General features: G+C 51.8%; 2 protein-coding genes across 3 annotated transcripts in view; one reads left to right on the top strand and one right to left on the bottom strand.

Annotated features, from left to right (window-relative positions):
* Positions 1-26,180, bottom strand: part of TCP11 (t-complex 11) — a 167,525-nt gene that overhangs the window by 109,577 nt on the left and 31,768 nt on the right. The window lies entirely within an intron of this gene.
* SCUBE3 (signal peptide, CUB domain and EGF like domain containing 3) overlaps positions 18,693-26,180 on the top strand; it is a 30,954-nt gene continuing 23,466 nt past the window's right edge. For both annotated transcript variants that reach the window (XM_004590298.3, XM_058664160.1), the window contains exon 1: positions 18,693-19,247. In XM_004590298.3, coding sequence (XP_004590355.2) covers positions 19,163-19,247 — 85 coding nt within the window. In that variant the 5' untranslated portion in view covers positions 18,693-19,162. The remainder of the gene's footprint in view (positions 19,248-26,180) is intronic.

Genomic DNA, 26,180 nt, shown 5'->3' with positions numbered 1-26,180 from the left:
TTTTTTTTTAATTTATTTATTTTTATTGGAAAGGCAGATATACAGAATGGAGGAAAGACAGAGATGAAGATCTTTCACTCAATGGTTCACTCCCCAAGCGGCCGCAATGGTCAGAGCTGAGCCGATCCAAAGCAGGAGCCAGGAGTTTCTTCTGGATCTCCCATGCAGGTGCAGGGTCCCAAGGCTTTGGGCCGTCCTTGACTGCTTTCCCAGGTCACAAGCAGGGAACTGGATGAGAAGTAGGGCTGCCGGGATTAGAATTTACGTCCATATGGGATTCCGGCACATTCACCACTTTAGCTGCTAGGCCACTGCACCGGGCCCTGTTTTCTACTATGTTTAAAGACAATTCCTCAGCTCATCCTTCCTAAACTTAATCATCACATCCATCTCAGATCATCAAATTTCAATAACCACTTTTAAATTTCTAAGATCTCTGATGGAATTTAACAGATTTACTTTGGATCTCCTTTTTGATATGCACTTTTAAATATCTTTTAAATATTTATTTATTTGAAAGGTAAGGTGACAAAGAAAAAGATCTTTAATCTACTAGTTCATTCCTCTCAGATACCCATGATATTCAGGGCTGGGCTAGACTAAAGCCAGGAGGCAGGAATTGCATGGCGGTGGCAGGAACCCAAATATGGGAGAGCCATTGGTAGCTTCCCAGGTGGATAAGCAGGAAGCTAGATGGAAAGCCAGGTAACAGGGACTGTAGCCAAGCACTTTGATATGGCATGTGGGCTTTAACCACTGTGCTGCAATATCCACCCCCTGTTTTACATCTCTTAAAGATAAGAACCACACTCCAGCTAAACTAGGTCTTGTTGGTATTTGTTCTATAAAATATATTATAAAGATAATAAAATATTTTTAGTTCTTTGGGCGTGAACTCTTCCATATGTTAGCTTTACAGATGCACAAGCTAATACAATAGCAGCTTGCTACTTAAATGTAAACTAATTCAATTAAACTAAAATTCAATTCCTGTATTGGAACAGCCATATTTCAAGTGCTCAATAGTCACATGTGGTATGTGGCTTCATACTTAACAGCTTAAATATAGAACATTTCCACCATCACAGAAATTTCTGTTGGACAGTTTTGGTTTAGCACGTCTCCCTATGGTGTGTTTTTGTTTTGTTTTGTTTTGTTTAATTTTTGGTGATCTGCAGTGTTTTGCTCATCTTTATTTGCTAGCTTTCTGTTCACTGTAGCCTGCCTCTTGTTTTGCTTTTTTTTTTTTTTTTTTAATTTGAAGGGCAGAGCAAGAGAGACAAAGACAGAAAAGTCTTCCGCATTCGCCCCATCCCCACCCGCCCCACCTTCACACTCTCAAATGTACACAGTTAGGTCAGGCTGAAGCAAAAAGCCAGGAACTCTACCCAGTTCTCTCCTATGAGTGGCAGGACCCAGGATTTGAGCCATCATCTGTTGCTTCCTAGGCCCATTAGCAGGAAACTAGATCAGAAGCAGAGGTGGAGATGGCTCTTGATCTCAGGCACTCTGAGATGTGGACATCCAGTGTGTCACAAGTCCTGCTCTGTCTCTGGATATTAAGAGTGGTAGAGAAATTGCAGAGCTTCTGGAAGCTTTCCTCCTGGATGAGACCTTGCTCAGTGTCACATGCTACTTTGATTATTGCCCACCTCTTTAGCCCCTGCACACTGAAGCAAATCCACCATTGCTGACTGAACACAGGTGTTCAGGGACACCCCCGGAATCTCCTCTGGGTTTCTTGAGTCTACTGTCTTGGGCTTGGAGCCCCCCAAACCACTCTTCCTCTTACAGTAGTCTCCTCCTTTCACCCATTTGACCTGTGGTTTCCTCCAGTATTTTTCCCTTGTAGTTAGATACTGTCTTCCAGGAATCCAACATGTGGAATCTGATGCTGATGCATCGCTCTTGTTTTCTCATGACATATTTGGCTTATTCTTTTATTTGTTTCAATAGTTGTTCTGTGTATTGATTGGTACAGGAGACCTGTTCTGACAGCTTGACCCGAACTTCAACAATGCCTTCGTATAAAGTATTACTCTGCTTCCTGCAGGCACATTTCCAGGTTCACACAAACACATCCCGACTACACAAAAAGTATCTAAGAATCCACAGACTCTGGGAAGAGCTTACGAACCAACAGCCTGCTAAGTGGAATGGCGAGGGAAAAGGCTCAGGTGCTCGCTTTACAGGATAGCTTGTGGCCAGTGCCTAAAAACCCAGCCAGTTTCTTTAGTAGCCAGATCAGTATATTTGTGAGTAGATGGGACACTGGCTGGCTGTGGATAATAGCAGTCTCAGGAACCCTTTCCTCTTGCAATGGAAGGAGTATGAGAAATTTCTAAGATTCACCAAAAGGAAAAAAAAAAAAAAAGAGCTAGGGATACAATAAGTACAACTCTAATTGAAATCAAAGACTGCTGCAGGCCTCTCTCCCTCCCCTATCGATAACAACTCCACAAACCCCAGAGATCAAATGGAGCCAGAAAATCCAGAGATCAAATGGAGCCAGAAAATACCCCCCATATCGAGATTAAAAAAAAAAAGCTTCAATTGCTATCTACTGAGGGGCCCAGCTCCAGCTTGTAGGAGCTGTATTTACTGGTTGGATTTGCAGTAATGATTATTATTGTTACTGTTAGGAAGAATATACTCATTGTCTCCAGTGAGCCTCGCAATGCTGCGCAAACATGACCTCATTTCTCCTGTGAACGGGGCAGGTATTGTTAGCTCTGTTTTCCAAAGGAACACAGAGGTCCATTGCAGCCCATCGCCTTGAGCAAGGCCACACAGCAAGAGAGAGAGGGAAGGGACAGGCATTTGGCCTAGCAGTTAAGACTCTGGTAAAGATGCCTGTCCCATACATATCCAAACATGTGGGTTCAAGCCCTGGCCCTGTTCCTGAGTCCAGCTTCCTGTTAATACAGACCCTAGGAAAGGACAATGGATGGGTTCAAATAGTTGGGTTTCTGTCACTCATGTGGGAGATTGTGTTCAGTTTCAAGCTCTTGGCATCAGCCCTGGCCCAGCACCAGCTGTTGCAACAACTTAGGTAGTAAACCAGTAAGTGAGAGCTCTTTCTAGCTGTATCACTCAAATATGTTTTTGAAAAGAGGTTCATTGTTGGGCCCGGCATGATAACCTAGTGTCTAAAACCCTCCTCTTGTATGCGCTGGGCACCGGTTCTAATCACAGCAGCCTTGTTTCCTATCCAGCTCCCTGCTTGTGACCTGGGAAAGCAGTCAATTCAAGGACAACCCAAAGCCTGGGGACCCTGCACCCTCGTGAGAGACCCAGAAGAAGCTCCTGGCTTTGGATCAGCTCAACTCTGGCCATTGTGGCCACTTGGGAGATGAATCAATGGATGGAAGATCTTCATCTCTGTCTCTCCTCTCTGTATATCTGACTTTCCAATAAAAATTAAATAAATCTTAAAATAGGGGTTTATTCTTGTTCTTGTTGTTGTTTTGTTACTAAGAAGGGGAATGAGAGACGCTATTGTGGTGGAACAGTCGGTTATGACACTTACAATGCTAGCATCCCACATGAACACTGGTTCAAGTCCTGGTTGTTCCACTTTCTACCTAGTTCCCTTTTAATGTGCTTAGGGAGGGAACAGAAAATGACCAGAGTCCTTGGGTCCTGCCTCCCACATGGGAAACACAGATGGAGTTCCTCAGTCCTGACTTTGGTCTGGCCTAGCCGTTGTGGCCATTTGGGGAGTCAACCAGTGGATGGAAGCTCTCTCCCTCTCTCTTTAACCCTGCCTTTCAAAGAAATAAATCTTTTTTTTTCAAAGTCAAATATACAGAGAGGAGGAGAGATAGAGAGGAAGATGTTCCGTCCGATGATTCACTCCCCAAGTGACCACAACGACCGGTGCTGCACTGATCCGAAGCCTGGAGCCAGGAACTTCCTCTGGATCTCCCACATGGGTGCAGGGTCCCCAGGCTTTTGGCCATCCTCAACTGCTTTCCAGGTAACAAGCAGGGAGCTGGATGGGGAGTGGAGCTGCCGGGACTAGAACCAGCGCCCATATGGGATCCTGTCGCATTCAAGGCGAGGACTTTAGTGCTGGGCCCTCAATTAAATTAATCTTGAGAGGAAAAACAGCGAAGGAAGGTGGAAGCAAACATCAGGCCTCTTCTGTGTGGGTTCTAGGGTTCTCTGGCTAGGTCAGAATTCATACAACCCTAAAGCATCAGAGGTGATTAAGTCAAGGCAAACTTCAGGCTCTGCAATCAAAACCCTCCAAGTCTCCAACTCACCCAATTTCCCACCCTACTTCTCAATATTCCATGGATTCAAGTACTTCACAATCTGAATCCACTTAGGCTGAAAACCACATTCATGCCAGCTCTGTCCTTCCACCCCAGGCTAAGTTTCTTGAGATTGTCACGGTACATTCTGGCCACGATGGTTTCTTTTTGGGCCTTTGCTTCTGATATCCCCTAAACCTGCTCTGCTGTCCTTCCTACCCACACTTCATGTGCCCAGGAAACCTTCCCTTGACCTTCTGGGAGAATCCCTCTCCTCCCTGCAATTTCCAGTCACCCATATTCACTTGCTGCCTAGATCAACGGCAGAGGGACTCCTTACCGTGGTGCAGGCAGAGCAGGAGAGGATGTGATCGAAGAGTGAGCAAGCCAGACAAGGTTCCCTGCTCTCACGGAGTTTCCATTCTGGCAAGCACAACATGAAAAATAAAAGGGTCAATCATTTACTAAATCTAATATTGGCAAGCTGTCATAAGTTCCTATGACAAGGCTCCTGGGTAAATTTCAAGGAAATTCAGGCCTCCAGAGCAGACCTCATCCACATCTGCCCCCATCGCTGTCTTCCACCCTGCCTTCCTGGGCTGTTTGTCTGTCCAGGATGTCAAGTCAGCCAGTGTGGCCCGAGGGTGACAGTGAATGAGAGCAGAGGATACAAAACAGGGCTACCACATGGAGGGGGTAGGTCTCAAAGGCCATGTCAGGGTTGGGGGAAGGGAAATCAGGGCCCCTATTCAGAAGCAATGGGATAACACAGTAGCATTAACCAGGAAAGTCACATGATCTGACAGATTATCATGGAAAACATCTGCAACAGAGCTGGAAGGAGTACAATGTGGCTTCCCTTCTTCAGGAGACAGCTGACAATGTCTGGGGAGGGAGGTGCTGGGAGAGGCCAGAGATGCTTCCAGCGCACAGAACCAACACCCACAGACAGCAACCACGTACGTGCTGAGGCTCTGAGATAACTTGGCCTGTCACCGGAGGGACATACGGGACCCCACAAGTGGCATAGGGAGATTATCTGCAAAGTCACCCAAACTTCATGCAGTGACTGCCTCGGCCCCACCCAAGGCTCTCTCCCCAGATCTCAGGCCTATTTTTCTTGATCCAGGGCACAAGCCCAACTCATCTTCCACAAGCACCCTAGCCTTGTTCTCCCCAGGGCCTTCTGCACACAGTGTCATAGCCCAAAGGCACAGTGTGCCTGGCTGAGCCGGGGAGGAGCCTTGTGAGGTGTCACTGTGAGGAGGCCACCTGCTCTGAGGAGGAGGCTGAGGGGTTACAGAGACCGGTTTGCTCCAAGTGTGCAGACACTTCAGCCCCTTTGGGACAGCTACTCTCCTCCTCCCTGACTCCTGCATATGGGGCCTGTCTGGGGCTGCCGAGGCTCCGGGGCACTGAAGGCACGTGATACCCTGCACTTACAGTGGTTTACGGGTATTTACAGCAGCACGTAAACCCATCATTTCCAGCCTTGGCATGCAAATCATCCTGGAGTTAAAGGGCTCTCCTTTGCCCTCCCCCAACTTGAGGCTGACTGTAAGCTTAAGGAGAAACACAACTGAGCTGTGGCAACCATGGGAAGCCTGTGGAGGAGAGACTCCAAGGAGGAGGAGGGGCCTCTTGCAGAGCAGGGTTAGCCAGGCAGGTGACAGTGGGAGGTTCTGGCCCCTGTGCTCGATTTTTGACCTTTTGGGTAGGGGCGTGTGGATGAAATTTTGAAGGAAGCTACAGAATATTCCTCTCTCTGGAAAATGAATGCTGAGGACAAAAGCTAGCATACAGCTTAAGAAATCTTCTTGAAGCTTATGTGACAGAAGCAGGTCTTTGAGGGGGGAAAAGAAGCAGTATCTTTAAAAGTAAATATAAAAGCCATCCATCAGGATACCCAGGTCTCACTTTGGGGTGTCTGAGTCCGGCTCCCAATCCAGCTTCCTGCCAGTGCAGACCAGGTGAGGCAGCACTGATGGCTTGGATAATTACCACTCTCACGGGGAGACCTGGAATGCCTTCCCCTCTCCCAGCTCCAATCCTAAGCCCAGGCTGTTGCAGGCATTGAGAATAAACTGGAAGATGGGAGCCGTCCTCTGCCACCTTTCAAATAATAATTTAAAAAAAAAAACTGAAGGAATGTAAACTGATTCACGCCAACAAATGCCATCAGTTTTCCATATATTTCTGTTATAATGGGGAGCGAAGCCCTTGACCTACAGGAACTGAAGCTCTTCCTAGGGGAAGCTGTGTTAAGGACACCTTCTAAAGGAACTGGAAAAGCATCGCCCAACTTCTGACTTCCCTGTCTGTTGCACCTTCTTACAAAACAGGGCTAGGAGGTGGGAAACAACCAAGGGAGGAAAGGCCACCGCGGCTATTGGGAGGCACATTTGGAGCCTGATTCACTCCCTGAGTGGCTGCAACAGCCAAAGTTGAGCTGAACCGAAGCCAGGAGCCAGGAGCTTCTTCTAGGTCTCCCAAGTGGGTACAGGGTCCTAAGGCCTTGGGCTGTCCTTGACTGCTTTTCCAGGATACAGTCAGGGAGCTGGATGGGAAGCGGGGCCACCAGGACACAGGATCCCAAAGGTTGCAAGGTGAAGACTTTAACCATTATGTTACTGACACTCCACCCAACGACGCTTGCTCGGGCCTGGATACCAGATATTCCTGGTCAGCTCAGAGCATCTGATCTTGTTAATGAGCCAATAAAAATTAGAGGGACAAAGAGGCCAAGCCCTGACTGCCCAAATGAATATCTTCTGTGAAAGGGAGCAACCTCATAAAGAGTTGTAACTGAGCAAAGGGAGGAATCATTGTGTTTCATTAACTTTAATAGTGCTCGTTTAGGTTGGCTTCCAGAGGCTGCCACAGGGCAGCAGTGGCAAAGTCAGGCTCACCGTCAAAGAGCAGCCAGGCTAGCGTGGACTTCCCCCGGTTTCCCCCCATCCTCTGCCAGCCCAACTGGAAGCCGCTGCTCGCTCTTGCCACCCCTAGGGCTCCCCAGCCCAGCACGACATCCTGACTACACAGGCAAGGAGCCCAGACCTCGAGGACTAATTCTTTCGTGCCAGAGTCAGGGAAAGACAGGGACAAAACACATGGCAAATCATCTCCAGGCCTGGACAGGCCACCTGGCTCCAAGGCACCCACGCAGAGGTCCCTCCCTCAGGGCAAAGCAGAGTCCAGTTGCAATGTCCCCAACCCTCCCTCCCCTCCACCACCCGCCCTGCCGCCTCAGTGGAGGGACCGCATGGGCCTAGAGCCCAGCCAGGGTACCATTGTCATTGCTGGCTATACCTCTGTCTTTCCCCCTCCTTCTCCTCTGGCTAGACATGTCCACTGCCAGAAAACAGAAAACAAACAAACAAGACCAGCAGAAAACACATCACCTAACAAACCCGCCCTGCATTGTCCTTCTGTGGTCGGTTAGGGCTGGGAGCCAGAGGCCGCTGGCTGGAAAAGCCCCAGCAACTCCTCGAGCTTGGCCCCTGCCTGGAGCCCTCTGCCAGAGCAGGGCCTGCCTCGCTGCCTCACTCTGTGCCTTGCTGTCTCCCACTGCCCCGCTTTTTCCTCCTCTGTTCACTTCTTTCTGGTGTCCTCTTCTTTCTGCATTCTCTCCCTGGGCCCACAACAAAATAAACTTACTATAAATCAACGCATCAAAGAAATCCTGCAGCAGTGCATAAAGCCAAACCCAAGGAGGCTTTGAGCTGGATACATTGCTTAGGTTGCTTTCAAGTTGCTAGGGTTGCTAAGCCCATGCACCTGACGGGAAACAGACCCCATCCCACCTGTCCCAGATCATCCTCCCCACTCCCCTGCAATATTTGCCTCTGATTGAACCATGCTCCCTGAAGATGTTCTCCCCGTCAACTCCTGGCTCGCCTGCCTGCCTCACCTGGACAGCCCTTGCACTCTCCACCCCATTGGGGAATCCCTTTGTACTCTTTGAGAAGAGCTTTACTCCCTCTTCTCCACTGAGCCCATGCTTCCAGCAGGAATTGATCCTCCAGTTGGTGCCCTCATGAGAATTTGATGTTGGTGCCTCTGTTACTAGGACATTCACCATGTTTTGTCTTCAGTTTTGATTACCCTGATGCTAATCTCCATCATGCCCAATTTGTCAACCCGGCTGGAGGAAAGATGGTATCCTGGAATCCTCACAATCTTTTAAAGCCTTAGACACACAGTAAACATGCAATAACTGTCCAACACTCAACTTTGAATTTTATAAAGAAGCGTTCATACAATTAATCCCACAGCTTAACTTCTCCCGTGGGGGTGATACTCATTTCTATAAAAAAATATATTTGGGAATCTGTTTGAGGCCCTGGGGTTCCTTGGAGCAGGATCTTAAAGAGGATTGATCTCAGGACTTGGGGTGTGTGTTGGGGGGGAGGCGGTTCTGCAAGGATGGTATGTTAGATGGCGGCACCTACTGGTCAAGGGAGGCATTACATTCCAGGTCTACCCAGAGAAGTGACTGAATTGTTCAATCCACCCCAACAACGCTGGACCAGGAGGCAGGGCTGAAGCAGACCAACCCTAGAACAACTTACTCTCCTCCTCAGTAGCCCGTGGGCTGGGGGAGGGATGAGTTGAGGTCGTGAAGTCGGGGTCAGGGCCCTGGGTTTTGCAGAACAAGAGCAGGGCACCAAGAAGTCTCAGCCTGTCTTTGGTGCCCCTTAGTGAACTCAGAGGATGGGAGCTGGCATGGAGAACGGAGTGGCTCTTGCCAAACCATGGAGGCAAAGTTTTGTGAGGATATTGATGCTCAGCACCAGCGCACAGCTGGCAAATACTCCTACAACCCCCTTTCCATGCTGCCGGATTTAGTTTCTTCTAGAAGCTTCCGGCCAATGGAAGCCCTTCTTGAAAACATAATTGAAGCTATTGAGTGGTTGAGCTTTGTTTTTAAGTAATGCACTTTCTGGTCTACTGGGAGCTGGTTCATGAATACCTTGAACTTTGCCCTAGTGTCTCCACCCCTTTTCACTCTGGATCCCAATAGCACTGGGACTGGTGGAGGCAGGGCTCCTCCCCTGCCTCTTCACCTTTCCCTTTGGGAAGGGAATGCAGTGGGGGGTCTGGGGAAGAACTCAGAGCTGGGGGAGAGAAGCCACATCTGCTCAGCAAAATTGGGAAGTTCAACATGAGTGTTCCTCGCTCCCCCATCACGTGTGAAACACATGTGGGGCAGCCACTGTGACAGGGCAGGTCAGGCTGCCTCTTGGGAAGCCCACATCTCACACTGGCGTGCTGGTTTGAGTTCCAGCTGCTCAGATTCCATTCAGGCTCCCCATGAATGCAGCTGGAACGCAGCCAATGACAGCACAAGTGCTTGGGCCCCTGCCACCCTTTGGAAAACCTCGATAAGGTCCTTGGCCCCTCACTTTGGCCTGGTCCCATTTTCCAGCTATTATAGCCACCTGGGACGTGAACCAGCAGACAGTAAATAATCTCTCTTTTCTTTTCAAAAAGAAAAAAAACAAACTTTTAAAAAAGCTTTTTTAAACACCATGTGGGTTAAGGCTTCAACTGATAATTGATGCTTTCACTGGTGGAAGCTTGGTCCTGTCCCCTTCTTTCATGGGCACAGTTGCACTGGGGGATGAAGAACGGCAAGTTTGCCTCAAAGGCGTGACTCTCCAGCCATGGACTTTGAAGGGCCGCCCCAGTCAACAGCATTCTGCCTGCTGGGTCTGCCTCCCCAGAATCCAGACGAGGCAAATGCCCACAACCCCACAGGTTCCTTTTTGCCCAGTCTTTGCCTCTAGCTGCTTTAGTCCAGGCTGCCTTCATCCGTATCTCCAGACCTGTAGGGGAGCTCCCAGACTCTGACTTGGAAGGTTCCGGCTCTGTCTGTGGCCAGCATCCCCACCAGGGTCTCTGCGTCTCCATGATCTTGCTTCAGTGCGAGGTGTCTCCGTGGCCCTTGGCTTCCAGATTGCCCTCCCGTTCAATTCCCTTGGTTGCCATTCATCCTTTAGGCAACTGGAAGCAGCATCCTGGGAGTTAGGAAGACAAGGATAGGAAATGTTCCACTCCTAGGGTAACCATGTGCTCCCCTTTGCTTTAGTCTTCCAGCCACACAACATTTGCTGGGTTCAGCTGTATCCCTGGATTCCGCTTGGGGCTGGGGATACTGTGGTGGCTCAGGTGCTGCTTGTCCTCCAGGGCTCAATAGAGGCAGCCACCTGGCCTAGTGGCTGAGACTCCAGGTAATACGCCTGCACATGATACTCAGCTCTGGCTCACAATTCCAGCTTCCTGACTGTGTAAATCTCAGGAGGCGGCAAGTGCTGGCTCAAGCAGTTGGATCCCTGCCTCCCGTGTGGAAGACCTGGATTGAGGTACCAGCTCCTGGTTCTGGGCTTAACCAAAGCCTGGCTGTGCTGGTTGCTTAGAGAGTGAACCAGAGGATAGGCAATGTCTCTCCCTCTTGTAAATAGAGGTTTGGCTACTGGAAGGCACACTAGACCATCACAGTATACATACACAGGGGCATCATTTGAGGTAGGTTTCAAGAACCACGGAGCTTTGAATCTGCCAGGGCAGTAAAACACCTTCACAAACTATCATTTATGTTGGATCTTAAAATGTGCTGGTTGCTTTTCCAGCTGACAAGCACATGTTGTGTGCCAGGCATGACACAGTTCAAGTACAGTGATGCTGACGTCAGAAGAAAAACTTGAAAAGTTGTTGGAGAGGAAGACCCAGGGCTGGCAAAGAGGGTCACATGCTTCAGACCAAGGAGTTAGAGCTTAGTCCCTGGGAGACACGTGTCTGCTGTTAGGGCTGCAGCAATGAGGATAGAGAAGAGGGGTTGATCTGAGGGAGGTTCCACAAGTTTCAGCCTCAGGGTCTGGTGACCTAAAGGACTCAGGAACCCAGCTGGGGCCACTGTGTGGATTATGGCACTATTAACATCAAGGTGGAGATGATGTTCACAAGGGTTGGGCTCCTACCACCTACGTGGAAGACCTGGGTGGAGTCCCCGGCTCCTGGCTTCTGTGTGGCCCAGCCCTGATTGTTACAGGCATTTGGGGCCTAAAACAGTTGGTAGAAGATCTCTCTGTCTTTGTTGCTCTGCCTTTCAAGTAGATGAAAATAAATAAACACTGTTTTCAAAAGATGGAGATTACAGGAAGAGAACAGGGGTGTGTGTGTGTGTAAGACAAGTGTTACATTGGGGACATTGGGAATAGGTTTAACTTGAGGTTTTGAAAACCGTCATTGGAAGCACCTGAACATAGGTGGAACTAGATAAAAAGAGGGTAGGGGAGCAAGAGATTGAGATTTGCACATTGGACGCACAGAATTAGAGCTAGAAGAGAGATGGGATTAGAGATACAGATTTTGAAAGTCATCAGCATATTGGTGGTCACACTGTGTGCTGACCACCTAAGTGATGCTGGACTTAACGTCAAGTTATTGTTCATCACACTCCAACCACCCCAAGGTTGGAATTTTAGCTCTCTTTTTTGCAGACAAGAAAAGTGAAGCTTGGGAGATGTGGAGAAACTTACCCAAGGTCACCCACCCACTGACATTCCACCCACTGGATTTAAACTTAGGGCAATTGGGCCATAAAGCTAATTAATCTTTCCACTTCCCTTGTTTTTCCCTGGTAAGAGCCCCTAGAGAGGTCACAAAGTGTGAGAAGCAAAAATATCTCCAGAGCCAGTGCTGTGGTGTAACGGGTTAAGCTGCTGCCTGTGACACCAGCATCCCATATAGATGCCAGTTCAAGTCCTGGCTGCTGCATTTCCAATCCAGCTCCCTGATAATGTGCTTGGTAAAGCAGCAGAGGATGGCTCAAGAGTACGGACCCCTGCACCCACGTGGGGGTTCTGGAAGAAGCTCTTGATTCTTTACTTTAGATTGGCTCAACTCCCAATCATTGTAGCCATTTGAGGAGTGAACCAGTGTATGAAAGATCTCTTTCTTTCTTTCTTTCTTTCTTTCTCTCTCTATCTCTCTCTCTGTCTTCCACCTCCTTCCCTCCCTCTCTGTAACTTTTTCAAAAAATAAATCTAAAGGAAAGAAAGAAAGAAAGAAGAAAAGAAAAAAGAAAAGATACCAGGGCTAGAAGGCCAAATACTTCAGTAGTTAAAGGGCTCGTGGAGTTAAAACAGCCATCAGGAGAGCCAAGAAAAAAAAGGGCTCCAAGAAGGGGAAGAAAAATATTGAGTAGTTCTGGAGGACACAGAGAGACCAGGTTAGTTAAGGACTGGCACACTGGCAGGCAGCCCCAGCCCCGGACATGGAGATATGCAAGGTGTCGAGGGGGCCGGGCCAGATTGTACCAGGACAAGGGGTGAAAGCGAAGCACTGACATGAAGATGGATAGCAGGTGCACTCCTCCCACAGGTTTGGGGGCCTGGCAGGACAAGAGGCGTCACGGTCTGGAAAAGCTTGCTGATACTGTTCCGGGATGCTGCTGTTTCATTAAAAGAGGAAGAGAGCAGAGAGGAGGAGCCAAGGTGAGAGTATCAGGCTAGGGAGAGGATGACTGACAGAGTGAGCTTCCTGTGGGCACAGGAGGCAATGGGATGCTTGGCTGGGAAGAAGGGTCCTTCTCCCCAGAGTGGAGGGGGAAGGAAGAAGCAGACGGAAAGTTGAACAAGACAGGAGTTGAGGGCACTGATGAGTGAGCTAAACAGTCTGGGGGTTGGCGTGCAAGAGGGGACAGAGTGCAGGCTCAGGCAGGTCGGAGACTTGCCTTGTGATGTGCAGGGGTCTGGAAGCACCCGTGGATGTGGATGCTGACTGGAAGGCTGAAAATGTTTGTTATCTTCATGGAAGCAGCTGGGGAGCAGATGGAGAGGGAATAGGTGTCAAAGGGACTCATGGGTGGGGAGTGAGCAGGGTAGAGAGAGTGGGAAGACACCTAGATCCAGGGAGCTCCGGTGATAGCCAAAGTGCACGGAGGAGAGGCCGGAGCAGGAGTAGACAGCTTGGGTTGCTTCCTCCTCATACCCATGGCTGGACCTCTCTCTGATGGCAAGATCTAGGCCCCTGGAGCAAGTCACTGCTAGAATCCCAGGGCTGGAGCCAAATTGGAGAGAGCATTACTTGCAATGCTGTGCCTCTGGGCCATCCTGAAGGAGTGTGGGACGAGAACCTGCCAGGGTCACCCTGCTCAGCAGGTTGGGGAGAGCTCCTTCCTCTCCTTCTCTCCCTCCTTTTTCTTGTGTGCCATTTTGCTAATTCTTTCCTCTTACCCACAGGCCTCTATTTCAGTCACTAAGATTCAGCTGAGACCCATCCTCCTTGTCCAGGAGGCCCCCTTTGGATGTCTCCTGTTCTGTGATCTACCAACCTGTCCAAGGCATTTTACATCTGGGCCCTTCCATGTCATTCTGACACCCTGCATTCCGACATGCTGTTTTGCATTTGCGGCTCACCTGCTAGCACTCCTGGTCTTTGAGGGGATATGCCTGGCGATGCTAAGGGATCTATACCCAGACACTGGCATCCTGAAACCTCTGGTGAGGATCATACTTTTTACAAGATTAATCTGTTTGTTTTGAAAGTCAGAGTTCCAGGGAGAAAGGGAGAGACAGAGACAGAGAGATATTTTCCAACCATTGATTTATTCTCCAGATACCTATAATGGCCAGGGCTGGCCAGGCCAGAGCTGGCCAGACCAGAGCTAGGAGCCACAAGCTTCCTCTGGGTCTCCCATTTGGGTGCAGAAACCCAAGCACCCTTGGGCCATCTTCTGCTACCTTTCCAAGCCATTAGCAGATAGCTGGACAGGAAGCTGAGCAGCCAGAATATGAACCAGTGCCCATGTGGGATGCTGGCTCCAAGACCGCAGGGTCTGTTTATTTGGAACCCCCTAGGAGGATACAGGACAGGGTAGGGGTGGTAAGAGACAATTAGCAGGCTTGCCACTGGATGAAAGGATTGATGGCTGCTGAAATCATGAGGAAAACAAAAGTAGGACTGGAAGGACTTCTCAGCTTTCCCATCAATAATATGGGAAGAACCATTCCTACCTGGTAGGTCTGTGGTGGAGTGCCAGGTGTAGTCCCTGGCACATAAGAAAGTACTTGGTAAATGGTGGCCACCATGCTTTGTGTCTCTGAGGGTCTGTGGCATCTTCTTACAGTGAGGGGAAGGTGCAAAAAGTGGAGAAGAGAATCCAGAACTAGTAACCTAGCAGGTGACTTTCCTTCTAACTCTTCATAACATGAAAGTGCTGCTGAGGAGGGCAGTGTGCTGGTATGCATGGAATTTTTGGAACATTCTTGGTGGGAATGTGTGATGGACAGGAGCTTGCTGGGGGTGGTGAGAAGTGAACACATTTGGCTGTGCTGGCACCCAGCAGCATCACAGCCTGGACATGGCTGGGGCTGTTGCTCCAGGTGCTCCTATTTGACAGTTACACATTGTAGTGGTTTTGGTTTGTTGTTGTTTGTTTTGTTTTTTGTTTTTGCCTTCTGAGAAAACATAGAATGTACAGCAACTTCCATATACTGAATGCCTATTATATGACAGATGTTTTCCATACGTTATCTCCTAACCCTACAGGGTTCTTACACCCTGTGACAGACAAGAAAATGAAACTTACTAAGTTTTGAGTAACTGGCCAGAAGTCACACAGGTAAGGGCCAGCACTGTGGTGAAGTGGAAAAAGCCATTACCTGAGATACCATTTCTGATTTGTGTCCTGGCTGCTCTGCTTTCAATCCAGCTCCCTGCTAATGGCTTAGGAAAACTAGCAGAAGAGGCTCCAAGTCTCAAGCCCCTGCCACCATGCGGAAGGGCAGGATAAAGCTCCTGGCTCCTGACTCCCACCTGACTCAGCCCTGACCATTTTGCAGCCACTTGGGGCCTGGGAACATCTCTTTCTCTCTCTCTCTCTCTCTCTCTCTCTCTCTCTGACTTTTAAATAAATAAATAAATCTTTTAAAAAAAAAAAAAAACACAAACCCACACATGTAGAAAGAAACCAAGCTGGGCCCGGCGGCGTGGCCTAGCGGCTAAAGTCCTTGCCTTGAACGCCCCGGGATCCCATATGGGCGCCGGTTCTAATCCCGGCAGCTCCACTTCCCATCCAGCTCCCTGCTTGTGGCCTGGGAAAGCAGTCGAGGACGGCCCAATGCATTGGGACCCTGCACCCGCGTGGGAGACCTGGAAGAGGTTCCTGGTTCCCGGCATCGGATCAGCGCGCACCGGCCCGTTGCGGCTCACTTGGGGAGTGAAACATTGGATGGAAGATCTTCCTCTCTGTCTCTCCTCCTCTCTGTATATCTGGCTTTCCAATAATAATAAAATCTTTAAAAAAAAAAAAAAAAGAAACCAAGCTGATAGCCGGTATTTTAACTGCAGCTTAACTCAACAGCTCATGCAATTAGACGCTGGCATGTGTCTCACCTTTGTGATTTTTATAACCATACCCAGTTTGCAGATAAGGAAACTGAGACTTGGAAAGGAGAAATAGCTCACCAAGAACAGGTAGATGTGTGGGAAATGGGAAGGCCCAACATTGACCTGAGGCAGTCTAGTTCCACTTCATTGCTCTCTCCTTTAAAGCAGACAGCCTGTCAAGACAGGGTCACCGCACTTAACATATGGGGAAGCAAAGGCTCGTGGGAGGAGCTTGGGCAAAGCAGGGAGGCCCTGGAATGTGATCAGGCCCCCGGCAGGGCATCCCTCAGAAGGATCTGAACAGGGAGACAGACAGAGAGAGAGACAGACAGAGAGACACAGAGAAGGATTGATTCTGACTACTGGTTCATGCCCTAAATGCCTACGGAAGTCAGAGCTGTACTAGCAGAGCCATCATCTTGCTATAGCCTCCCCTCACACGTTAGCAAGAAAGCTGGATCGGAAGTGGAAGTGCCAGTAATTGACCTGGCACTCTGACATGGAACCAAGTCATGTCACCAAAAGGGGATTATTCCCCGTGTACCACAAGTAGAATAGAACGAAATGAAATGTCACGAGCACCCATGGAGCACAAAGTGAAGCCCTATGGCAACATAGAGCCGCCAGAGGTGAAGATGGGAGTCCCAGGGAACCCGGGCCATCCTGCCCCTGCTGACCATGGGACGGCGCCATCTGCAGGGCCTTCTCATTATTCCTCACTTGTCATCTGCCTGAGTGACTATTCCACTGGGAGTTCTACAGAAATGGATGGGGAGAGGGCAGTGCGAACAGCACCCCAGTTTACAGTGCCCCCCTCCCATGCCTCTATGATACAAGTCCTGCTTCTACTCCTATGGATGCCTCTAAAGGCTGGGGGAGGGTTGAAAGCAGACAGGGCAGGAGCCAAGGAAAGATCAGAGGAGAACTAGAAAGCTGATGACAAAGCAAGCTAGAGCTAAAGATATTCAAGTGTACTGGCTAATGTCCACACTCGGAGGACCAGGAAGTCACACTGAACTGGAGTGAAGGTCCCAGAAACCCCCAAAGCAGCCTACCTAGACCGTGAGTTAGAGGATGGGTCAGAACTCCTTCCCTCCCAGAGCAGTTCACATTAGTGTCTAAAGAAGACAGAAGGACAGCACAGCCAGGAAGGGCACAGGCTCCCGTCCCCACTGGGGCGGGAGCGGTTGAGGGGTGCTTCTCACTCAGCTCTCTCCCTGTGCCCCCATGTAGATCATAGGCACTGTCTGGCAACCTCCAGCCCTCTTTCTCTTTTTCCTTAAGCCACTTTCTTGTTTGGGAAAAGAGGATGGCAAGTTTGCACTTGTCCTCCAACCCTCAGTGTAATTGGTGGCAGCAGGCAAAGCGGCTGTGAGGGAAGGGCTTCGCCAGTGGAATGAAGGAGTGAGGGGGTCGTCTTAGCACTGGAAAGGACCCCAGAGACTGTCTTACCCACCCTCCTGGGGCCTCCACGCTCCCTGGATCTTGGTGCTGCGGCCCCACAGTCACCTCTCCCACAGCGGAGTGGTTGTGCAGGGGGTCGAGGAGGCCCACACCTGCTCCCTGGGCTTCCTAAGGGTGCTGCGCTCCCTCTGCTCCACAGTGGGGAATCCACCTTGTTGTTTGCTAAATGAGGAAGCAGAGACCCAATGATCCGTGCTTCCCTCCCAGGACAGAGTCTGGACCAGAAACCCAATGCCAGAGTCCCTGGGGAGCCCAGGAGTGGAGAGGAGGCTGGGGGAAAGGCCCATCCCCCACCCAGTGGATGTGAATGGACAGTGTCAGGGGGTCTGAGAATCCACTCCTCTTCAAGGAGGTCTTGGCCATTGCCCTTTCCTCCTGGGACTCCTGAGGGCCTGGCTAGGCTGGTCAGGGGGTGGGGGTGGAGGTTGGGGTGGCTTGAAGGTCCCGTTGTTCCACAACACTGCTCTGGGCATGGTCTGACTGCAGCTCCCACTCCCAGAAGTCCTCACCTCTCTCAGGACGACTGCCTGCTCTCCCCACAGTGCAAGGCAAAGACACCCGTGGTTTGGGTAGAGGTGGGGGTGGGGAGCAGAAGTGGGTTGCTGCTGGGTGGGCACCATTTTTTCCTCTCTAAAGTTGGGGGCTGAGACGGTTGTCAGTAACACTCCTGGAAGCTGCGAGGGCAAGTTCAGAGGAGTGTGCCTGCCTGTCTTTGTGTCTTGCACACACAGGCGTAGCCCTGTTGGGTCAGCAGCAGCCCACGCTGAACACGAGAAGGCCTGCCTGTGAGCCCATGTCAGTAAGGGCAGAGTAGCCCCAGTGGGCGTACCTCCAAGATCTTAACTACAAGGCATCTGCAGTTCTACAGCACGGAGAAGGCTACTTTCTGAGTTTTCAAAGTAAACGCAGACTTCACAGGAGTGGGGATTGGGGCTGGGGGGGAGGCGGGGGCATGGCAGGGGTAGCAGCCGGGAGGCCACTACTCCGCTGCTCTGTGCGTTTTAAGGGCCCTCGCGTTTCACGGCGTCCCGAGTGCCCGTGCGTCCAAGTCTCGCCCAGTCACCCGGACACCTAGCGCCCTCTTTGTCTCCCGACGGAGGTGTGCGTGCAAACCCGTGCCTCTCGGTTCTGGTCGCGTGCGAGCGCAGGGGTGCGCCCTGGCTCCTCTACTTGTTTCGACTGGGAGACAGGACGAACTGGAGCCCGGTGCTGTTTGGTCTGGAGCCTAGCGGGGCTTGCATTGATCCATTGATTGTGCGCGGTCTGCGCCTGACCTCCCTGCTCCCGGGGAAGCCGTCTCCATGGAGACCGGGCCCGCTCCCCCAGCGCTGGATTGTAAATTCCTGCAGGCAGCGGCCCGGCAGCCTGGGGAGGGGGCCGCCGCGCCCGGGCGCGCAGGGGGAGCGGCCGCCGGGCCGAGGCCCCATTTGAAAGAAAAAAAGGCACGGAAAAGGAGGTGGTGGCGGAGCAGCAGGAGGAGGAGGAGGGGGAGGAGAAAGAAAACGAAAAGGAGCGAGGAGAGGAGGAGAAAGAGGAGGAGGAGGAGAAAGGCGAAGAAAAAGAGACGGAGCCTGAGAGACGGAGAAAGAGAGCGAGGAAGAAAGAGAGGCAGAAAGGGCGTGTTTCTGGCGCTGCCTTTCCCCTCCCCTTTCTCAGGTCCCTCGCTCCGGCTCGGCGCGCTCTCCGGCGGCAGCTCTCTCCCGGCGAAGCTGAGAATTGGGTGGGATTGTACCGGGCAGCCCCGCCGCCGCCGCGGGCAGAGCTGGGCTGAGAGAGGGCGGGGGTTCCCCGCCGGCATCCGCGCCGGGCGCCCCTCGCCTTATCGTGCTCCCCGCCTCACTCTCCCCGACGTCGGCCAGGAGGAGACAGCAGCATCGGAACCTCCAGCCCGGGGCTCCACGGTCTGCGCTCTGCGCCTGCAGCCCCCCGACCCCGGCGGGGCGCCCCTCCCATCCTCCTCTTCGCTTCGCGGGGGTACCCAGGCGGCTTCCGCCCTCCCCCTCGGCTGCGCGGCCCCGGCCGACCGGCCGCCCGCAGTTCAAGCCATGGGCTCGGGGCTCCTGCCCGGGCTCTGCCTGCTAGTCCTACTGGTCCACGTCCGCGCCGCCCAGCACAGCAAAGTTGCGCAAGGTAAGGAAAGAGGGGCGTGCGGCCACGGGGCTGTCCCTACTTGCTGGGCCCAAGGGTCTGGACGCAATCTCCGAGGGGCAGGGCAGGTGCTAGGACGTGAGCTGCTGTCAGGGGCCGGCGCTGAGGACTCGGACTCCGGCTGGATGCCTGACCCCTGCGCGCTGCGCCAGGGCGTAACGCTGGAGGAGCAAAGCGCGGCAGGGATGAGAAGTTTGCGGTGAGGGAGGGTGGGGGGTAGCGGGGCGGTGGCGGGGTGGGAGAAATGAGCAGACGTGACCGCGCGCCTCGCAGTTCTGCCAGACGTCATCGCCACCCCCAGCATCTTCCAAAGACTCCTTGTCCCCCAGAGGCTAAGAAGTTTATGGCCTGGAGGGACCAAGGGAATGAAAACTTTGGCCACATCATGTATTTCTTTTCCCCATTCCCAACCCGCACGCCAAAGAGAGATTCCAAAAGTGCTATGTTATCGGTAGAGAAGTGTTCAATAAAAATAGGAAAAAACCAACTCCTCTGTCACACGATGGTAGGGGCTGCGGGAGAGAAGAAAAATTCTGTGACTGGAAGCTCTCAAGAGAATTGCGTTTCTGCCTCTTTGATGGGGGGCAGGGGGTGGGGAAAGAGCTCCTTGGTCTTGCATGGCTTTCATTTCTTATCATAATATTTATTTATTAAGGCCCGGGGTTTCCAATTCCATTTAAATCCAGGTCAGAACTGCATTAAAATAACAAAAGTAAAATTCCAGACTGGGGAGCTCTGGCAGATCCCTCAAGGAATTAGAGACCTAAAGGCCTTCTCCCGCCCTGGTCTCTGACCCCCTCACCCCTCCCCATCTCGCCTGGCCAGTCCCAAGGCTGTGCTGCCTGGCAGAAACCGGGCTGGTGTGCTGCGCACTGCTCTTGGGACAGCCTCCCCTCCCCCTTGACCTCTTGCTACTCCCCTTCCCCCGCCCCCAGGGTGTCCTCACTGACAAGAGATTTATATGGACAAAAAAGAAAAACTGTTTCTGGCCAAGTTTTGCCCAGGAGGATAAGATTCTGCCTATTGTCCCAAGGGCTCTTGAAGCCAGCAAGAGCTGGGGCCAGAGGAGGTGTCTAGGCTGGGAGGAAAGTTGAACTTGGGAGTTGGGGAACCCCGGATGTCTGGCAGTCGGGTCGGTGCGACCAAGAGTCTGGGTGCTTGGTTTGTAGGCGGTCCTGGGTGCGCTCCCCCTCTGTTAAAAGCAAGGGGCTGCCATCCTCCCACAAAAACACCACCTCTTCTTCCATCTCACCCTCTTCCCCCTCCAACCTGTTCTTTCAACACCACGGAAAGTGGAGAGACCCTTGGCTGTCAAGGGGAAGACCCACCCCCACACCCTGCCCACCCAACCCCAACTCCAGTCCTAGTTGCAGACAACCCCCCCACACCCTAACTGCTGCCCCCAGCCTGGGAGCAGCCCCTCTCCTCCGCTGTGGATTTGCTTGTGTTTTCATAAACAAAGCTGGCTTTTGTAGTGCGTGCTGACTTAACTCATAACATAGAATTAGCCAGGGAGTTTAGTCTGAAGGAAGGAACAGATTTCATGCAGTCATCTAGAGACAAGATAAGAGCCTCTTTCAAGTCGGAGCCAGCGTCTAGTGGCCTGGGGAGCCTCAGGAGGGGTGCAGGGGGCAAAGGGAGAAGCAAGGGGGTTCCAGTAGACGGAGAACCCCTAAAAGGGACAGGTGCCATCAAGTCTAAGAGTTGTACCTTGAGGGACAGGAGATCAGAACCCTTCCAAGCTTCTTCCAGTAGACAGCCCTGCTTGGGGGCGGTGGGAGAGAGGGTGCTGGGCGAAATGCTGTCTACCCTGGAAGGCCCCTTACCTCCAGGAACTCGACAACTGGTAGTTCTGTCCCCTGCTTATCACGTTCACGGGCCACACTTGCTCAGACTGACTGGACTACGGTTAGCACGGCATCTTCCTTCCTTCCTTTTCATTTGTGAGTCAGGCTCGGCTTACTTACGACGGAAGCCTCTTGCTGACCTCGCTGTTCAGGAAATCTGTAAACCCCATCTGCCAGAGGTTGCCTAACAGCAGGTTTGCTGGATTATAAGACTGTGTTTGGATCCCAAACTGACAGGCGGATGCTGCAGGAACGTCAGGTGCTGACCCTTGGAGTGCTGTGGGCACTGCGGAGGTCCCCTTGTCTCCCTGGTGCTGGAACACGCTTTTTAATGCTCCATGGTCTTAAAGTTGTAGCAGGTCTTTGAAAACTACAACTACCCATGGCAGTAACTCTTGCGGGGAGTTCGGGGAGTTACTGTGCCTCTGGGGTTACGTGGCTCCCTGTCCCTTTTCACTAAGTCATCACACACAACAGGAAATCTGAAGTCAAGTGGACTGGAGGGGTGCACGCCAGAGATTGAGCCCTAAGTGTGGAGGAGAGGGAGTGTGTGTGTGTGTGTGTGTGTGTGCGTGGCTCACCATGCTCACCCACAGGGGACACTAGTTGAGCATCTGAGTCCACTGCCACTTGGTGGCTAGGGCTGGGTGCTGATGTTTTCTTGCCTGTGAGAAGTTTGTGTGGATGAGTGGCTGGGAGAGAGTGAGCAGAAGAGTACATGGTTGTGTTTTTCAAGTGCTTGTCTGTGTGTTTTAAAGTAGACAGACTGGATAACCCAGATAATTGGTAACTTGAAAGTATTAATTTCGTTTGCTTTTATGGGGGAGGTGGGGTGGGCAACAATGGTTAAAAAGACCTAATCCTCAAATCGGGCTCAGGTTACAGTGGATTGAAAAGGTGTCCCAGCCTCCAGGGAACCTTGTCCCCCAGGTGGGCTCTGAGAGTAGCCCGCCGGGCCCTTTAGTTTTTTCTTGGAGAGGAGGACAGCATTCTGATAAAGTCGTGTATTTAGTTTCCAAGTAACGCCATCCCCGGGACTGAGCGGTTCCACTGGCAGCAAACAGTGTCTCTCTGTCTTGGTGCACGTCTCTCTGGTCTCTGTCGGGGCGTATGTGTCTCTTTCTTTTCCTCCCACCCACCCCTCTCTTCCTCTTTAATGTGCCTGTTTCCTTTCCTCCCGCTCCCCCTTGGCTCCTGTGGCCGGCTCTTACAGTGAGGGGACTGTTCCTCCTAGCCCCTCCCTCCAAAATATGAAATGAAAACCATAATCCGTGTCAGTGGGCAGCCGTCTACTGCCTGTGTCCCATCCAGGCCACATAGGCGGGAGAGGACGGACAGCCCCCCACCCCTGCCCTGCTTTAGGAGCCTGACCTTTCATCATTCCCTCCAAACCTCCCCCCTCCTCCCATTTTTCCAGAAAGGTGGAGAATCGGGGCTGGACTGTTACAAATTCCTAGGAATCCCTTTGACTTCTCCTCCTGGTGATGTTTTTGGAGGGTTGGGGGAGAGGGGGGAGCCTGGGGCGAGGCGAGCACAGAAACGGTTCCCTGTTTTCAGGGTGGAGTGAGAGAAGGGCTAGAAGCCGCTGAGGCAGAGACAGAAGAAACTCATCTGCAACCCCAGGGCAATCTGAGAGCACGAGAACCAGTTGGCGATGTGAGCTGCGTGTGGCTGAGACCTGTTGTGAAAGGGGCCAGTCCCGTATTGAGTTAGGGAGTGAGCGGAGGTGTGTTTTCCGCCCCGAGTGTGCATGTGAGCCTGTGTGCACGTGTGGCTGGGAAGGTGGGGTGTGTGCCCGGGACTTGCTCCCAGTCAGAGGGAAAGGGAAATGGGGGGCAATTGGGGGGAGTTTGTTTTTGTTGGAAAACTGAAGAAGTGGAATGGCTTGGTGCAGAGTCTTCAGCAGGGGGTTGGGGAAGGGAACAAATGGCTTCAGAGCCTCTGGAGACTTATGGAGGTGGAAGAGCTTGCTGCCTGAACCCACCCCCATCCTGGTGCCTGCCCCCCCAGCTCTGGTGCCCTGCACGTGACGGTGTGGGCCTCCTTGGACCTCTCGTACTCCTAGCACATGACCACTTCTAAGAAAGAGTCCCTGTCCAGGCTGGAAACAGCATCGGAGCTGCTCTGAGGCTGGCAGCGCCCGCAAGAGGCCCACACGTGGGGACAGTTTATTCAGGAGTCTCAAGTTAGGATGACTGCTGAGCCTTAGGGAAAGAAATGAAGCCAACAGCCAACCCAGGAATGTCTGGTGGGGGAAGAAGGGAACTATCCACCTAGGTGAACAGGGAGCATGGGCTCCTGTCACCAGACTGTCCACTCTTCTCCTGCCCTGCCCACACTGCCCCACACTGCCCCACACTGGCACAGGGAAGTGGGGGCTTGTGCCAGTGCATTTAGGTAAATACAGAGCCTAATTAGGACTGGGGTCTTGGAGGGAAACATTGAAACTGTCTTCCTCACTTGTAAAAAAAAAAAAACATCAGGAGGGTTCTTTTGCTGTGCCCAGATTCTGCACATCTCACCAAAAATCCTACCTGCTGAAGGCAGAAGCCACTGTGGCCAGGCTAGACTGCAACCGAAGCCTCTCCAGGCTGCTCACCTCGATGTCTGGGCCCCTTCTTCCTGGGCCCTGTTCCATTTCCACCTGCCTGAGCCTTGGTCACTCTCCTAGTTAGGACCCCAAGCACCTGATGGGTCTGTCCTTGATGGTGGTGTTTGCTCCTTAACATAGTCCTGGGAGGGAGGGAGAGAGAGAGAGAGAGAGAGAGAGAGATCTCCAACAAAGTCGGGACACACAACTGAAATGCCCACGTTGGGGTTGGACTCTGAGACCTTGACCCTACACCAGGTGTCTCCAGCTCCAAGAACAGCCTTCTGTGTCCTGCCCTGGTGTAGACTTCTGTGCTCCTCAGATCACTTGGTAGTCACGAGTGGACACTGTGATTCAGCCATGCAGGTGGGATGATGACACTCCCCCCAGCCAGCCGCAGTGGGGTGCAGTGGCCCTTGTTCTTGCCTCTGGCTGCCTCTGTCCCTGTGACCCTAGAGAGCTGTGGGGTTAGGTTTTCAGAGCCTATGCCAGGGGCCTCTGAAGGTCTGATCATGGACAGTTGTGAGCTGAGGAAAAACCTGGTCAGGAACTGCTGGACTGGGCAGAAAGATCTGAGAGAAGGAGACAAGGAGACAGGTCCGAGGGTCCTAGGTGAAGGTGAGTTATCAGGCTCCGTGGGCATGGCCGGGGAGGACTTGGAGAAGCAGAGCCAGGGAGTGCTTAAAGGGGAGACCCTGGGGAGCAGGTTTACCAAGAGGACATTTTTACAGGTTTCTAATTATATTTATTTGGAGTTTTCCTCTGGCAGTCTGAGGCTGTTAACAGCAGGAACCTGTATCCCTCGGGTTTGTTTTTGTTTCTAACCAGCTGCTTGGCCTCAGTGTAGTGAATCCAAGGCGGGGCAACACCTGCCCACTGCTGCGCTGCCCACCACTTCCTATAGCTACTCTTGTTCTCACCCTCCCTGCGACCCCTCAGCTTTGTCTCAGCTGCTGCCAGTACCCCATGCCCAAAGCCTCAGGGTATTGGCCTGTCTCCACGTTTTGGGGCCAGGCCACTCCATGGTTAAGGCACCAGGTGCTTGCCTCACACTCAGCACAGAACTGACCGGTGACTATGGCCTGGTCAGTACTGAATTGATCCCTTAGTACCTCTAGAAGACAGTGGGTGCTGACAGAGTGCTGCATGGGGACTCCGAAAGCCTGGGGTCCCAGCTTCACACCATTTATTCTTTCCCCAAGATGCCCTTACACGCTTTCAGTTTCCTCATCTGCTTTGCAAGAGACAGAACCATTAGAGGACGAACTGAGATCATCTATATGGGAAACCAACTCCGCAGGCTTAGTGGAATTACACACAGCTGACAGTGCTGTTATTTTTTCAACAAATTGAAGAAATTCCTAATCATGAAACCAGAATCTGTTTCAGCCCACCTGCCTCCCATCCTTCACCCTCTATTCAGTGTTATTCTCCCCCCAGCTCATTAGCTTTTCCCTGTCATCTGCTCAAGGCTGTTAGTCCTATCCACACCAAAAAGGAGAAAATCAAAATGAGCAAGGAGATGCATTGGGGACAAGGTAGGACTTCAAGGAGAAACTCAACAGGTGGTAGGGTCTCAGGACCAGCACATTGCCACTCACCACTGCTTTCCCGGCTGCTCAGTTGGAAAGGCCAAGATTGTGGGAGAAGGGAAGGGTACTCTTTAGCAAAAAGAAAAAAGAAAAAAAAATTCTTTTCTCTTTGGGGTCGAGAAGTGGTCATTTTCCCAGATTCTGCCTAGGGTCTCTCTCATCCACCTCCCATCCTCCAATTATGCTTTGTCCAGGCTGAAGATGCACCCTGGTCCTGGCTGGGGTCACAGAGCCACAGCCAGCCCCAAACTGGGGTGACAGCCTGGGACACCTGTAGCAGGGATCCAGGCTGTGCTCTGGTCTAGTTAGAGCAGATATGTGCATGTGTGAGTGTGCGTGTATATGCTGTGGGTTAGGATGTCATAGCTAAAGCCTGGTTGGCTGTGTTTCAGATGTTACTTAGACATGGGCATTAAGAATTAGGAACCTGAGGCCCGGCACGGTAGCCTAGCAGCTAAAGTCTCGGCTTGAATGCATCAGGATCCCATACGGACACCAGTTCTAATCCTGGCAGCCCTGCTTCCCATCCAGCTCCCTGCTTGTGGCCTGGGAAAGCAGTAGAGGATGGCCCAAAGCCTTGGGACCCTGTACCCACATGGGAGATCTGGAAGAGGCTCCTGGCTCCTGGCTTCAAATCGACACAGCTCTGGCCATTGTGGCTGCTTGAGGAATGAGTCAACGGATGGAAGATCTTCCTTTCTGTATATCTGACTTTGCAATAAAACACTTTTTTAAAATCTTCAGAAAAAAAAAAGAATGAATGAGTAACCCAATTAGGAACCACAAGGAAATGCTGGTCTGGGGTCGGGGGACCTCTGGTGTCCTGTCACCAGGTGCTAGCAAGAGGTGTCTGAAAGAGATGCCTGTAGTGCCCCCAGGCAGCATC

The sequence above is a fragment of the Ochotona princeps genome, chromosome 1 (genome assembly GCF_030435755.1).
Source record: "Ochotona princeps isolate mOchPri1 chromosome 1, mOchPri1.hap1, whole genome shotgun sequence".
Classification (NCBI taxonomy): Eukaryota; Metazoa; Chordata; class Mammalia; order Lagomorpha; family Ochotonidae; genus Ochotona; species Ochotona princeps.
Note: the sequence above shows the minus strand (reverse complement) of the source record. Positions and strands in the feature narration are given on the sequence as shown.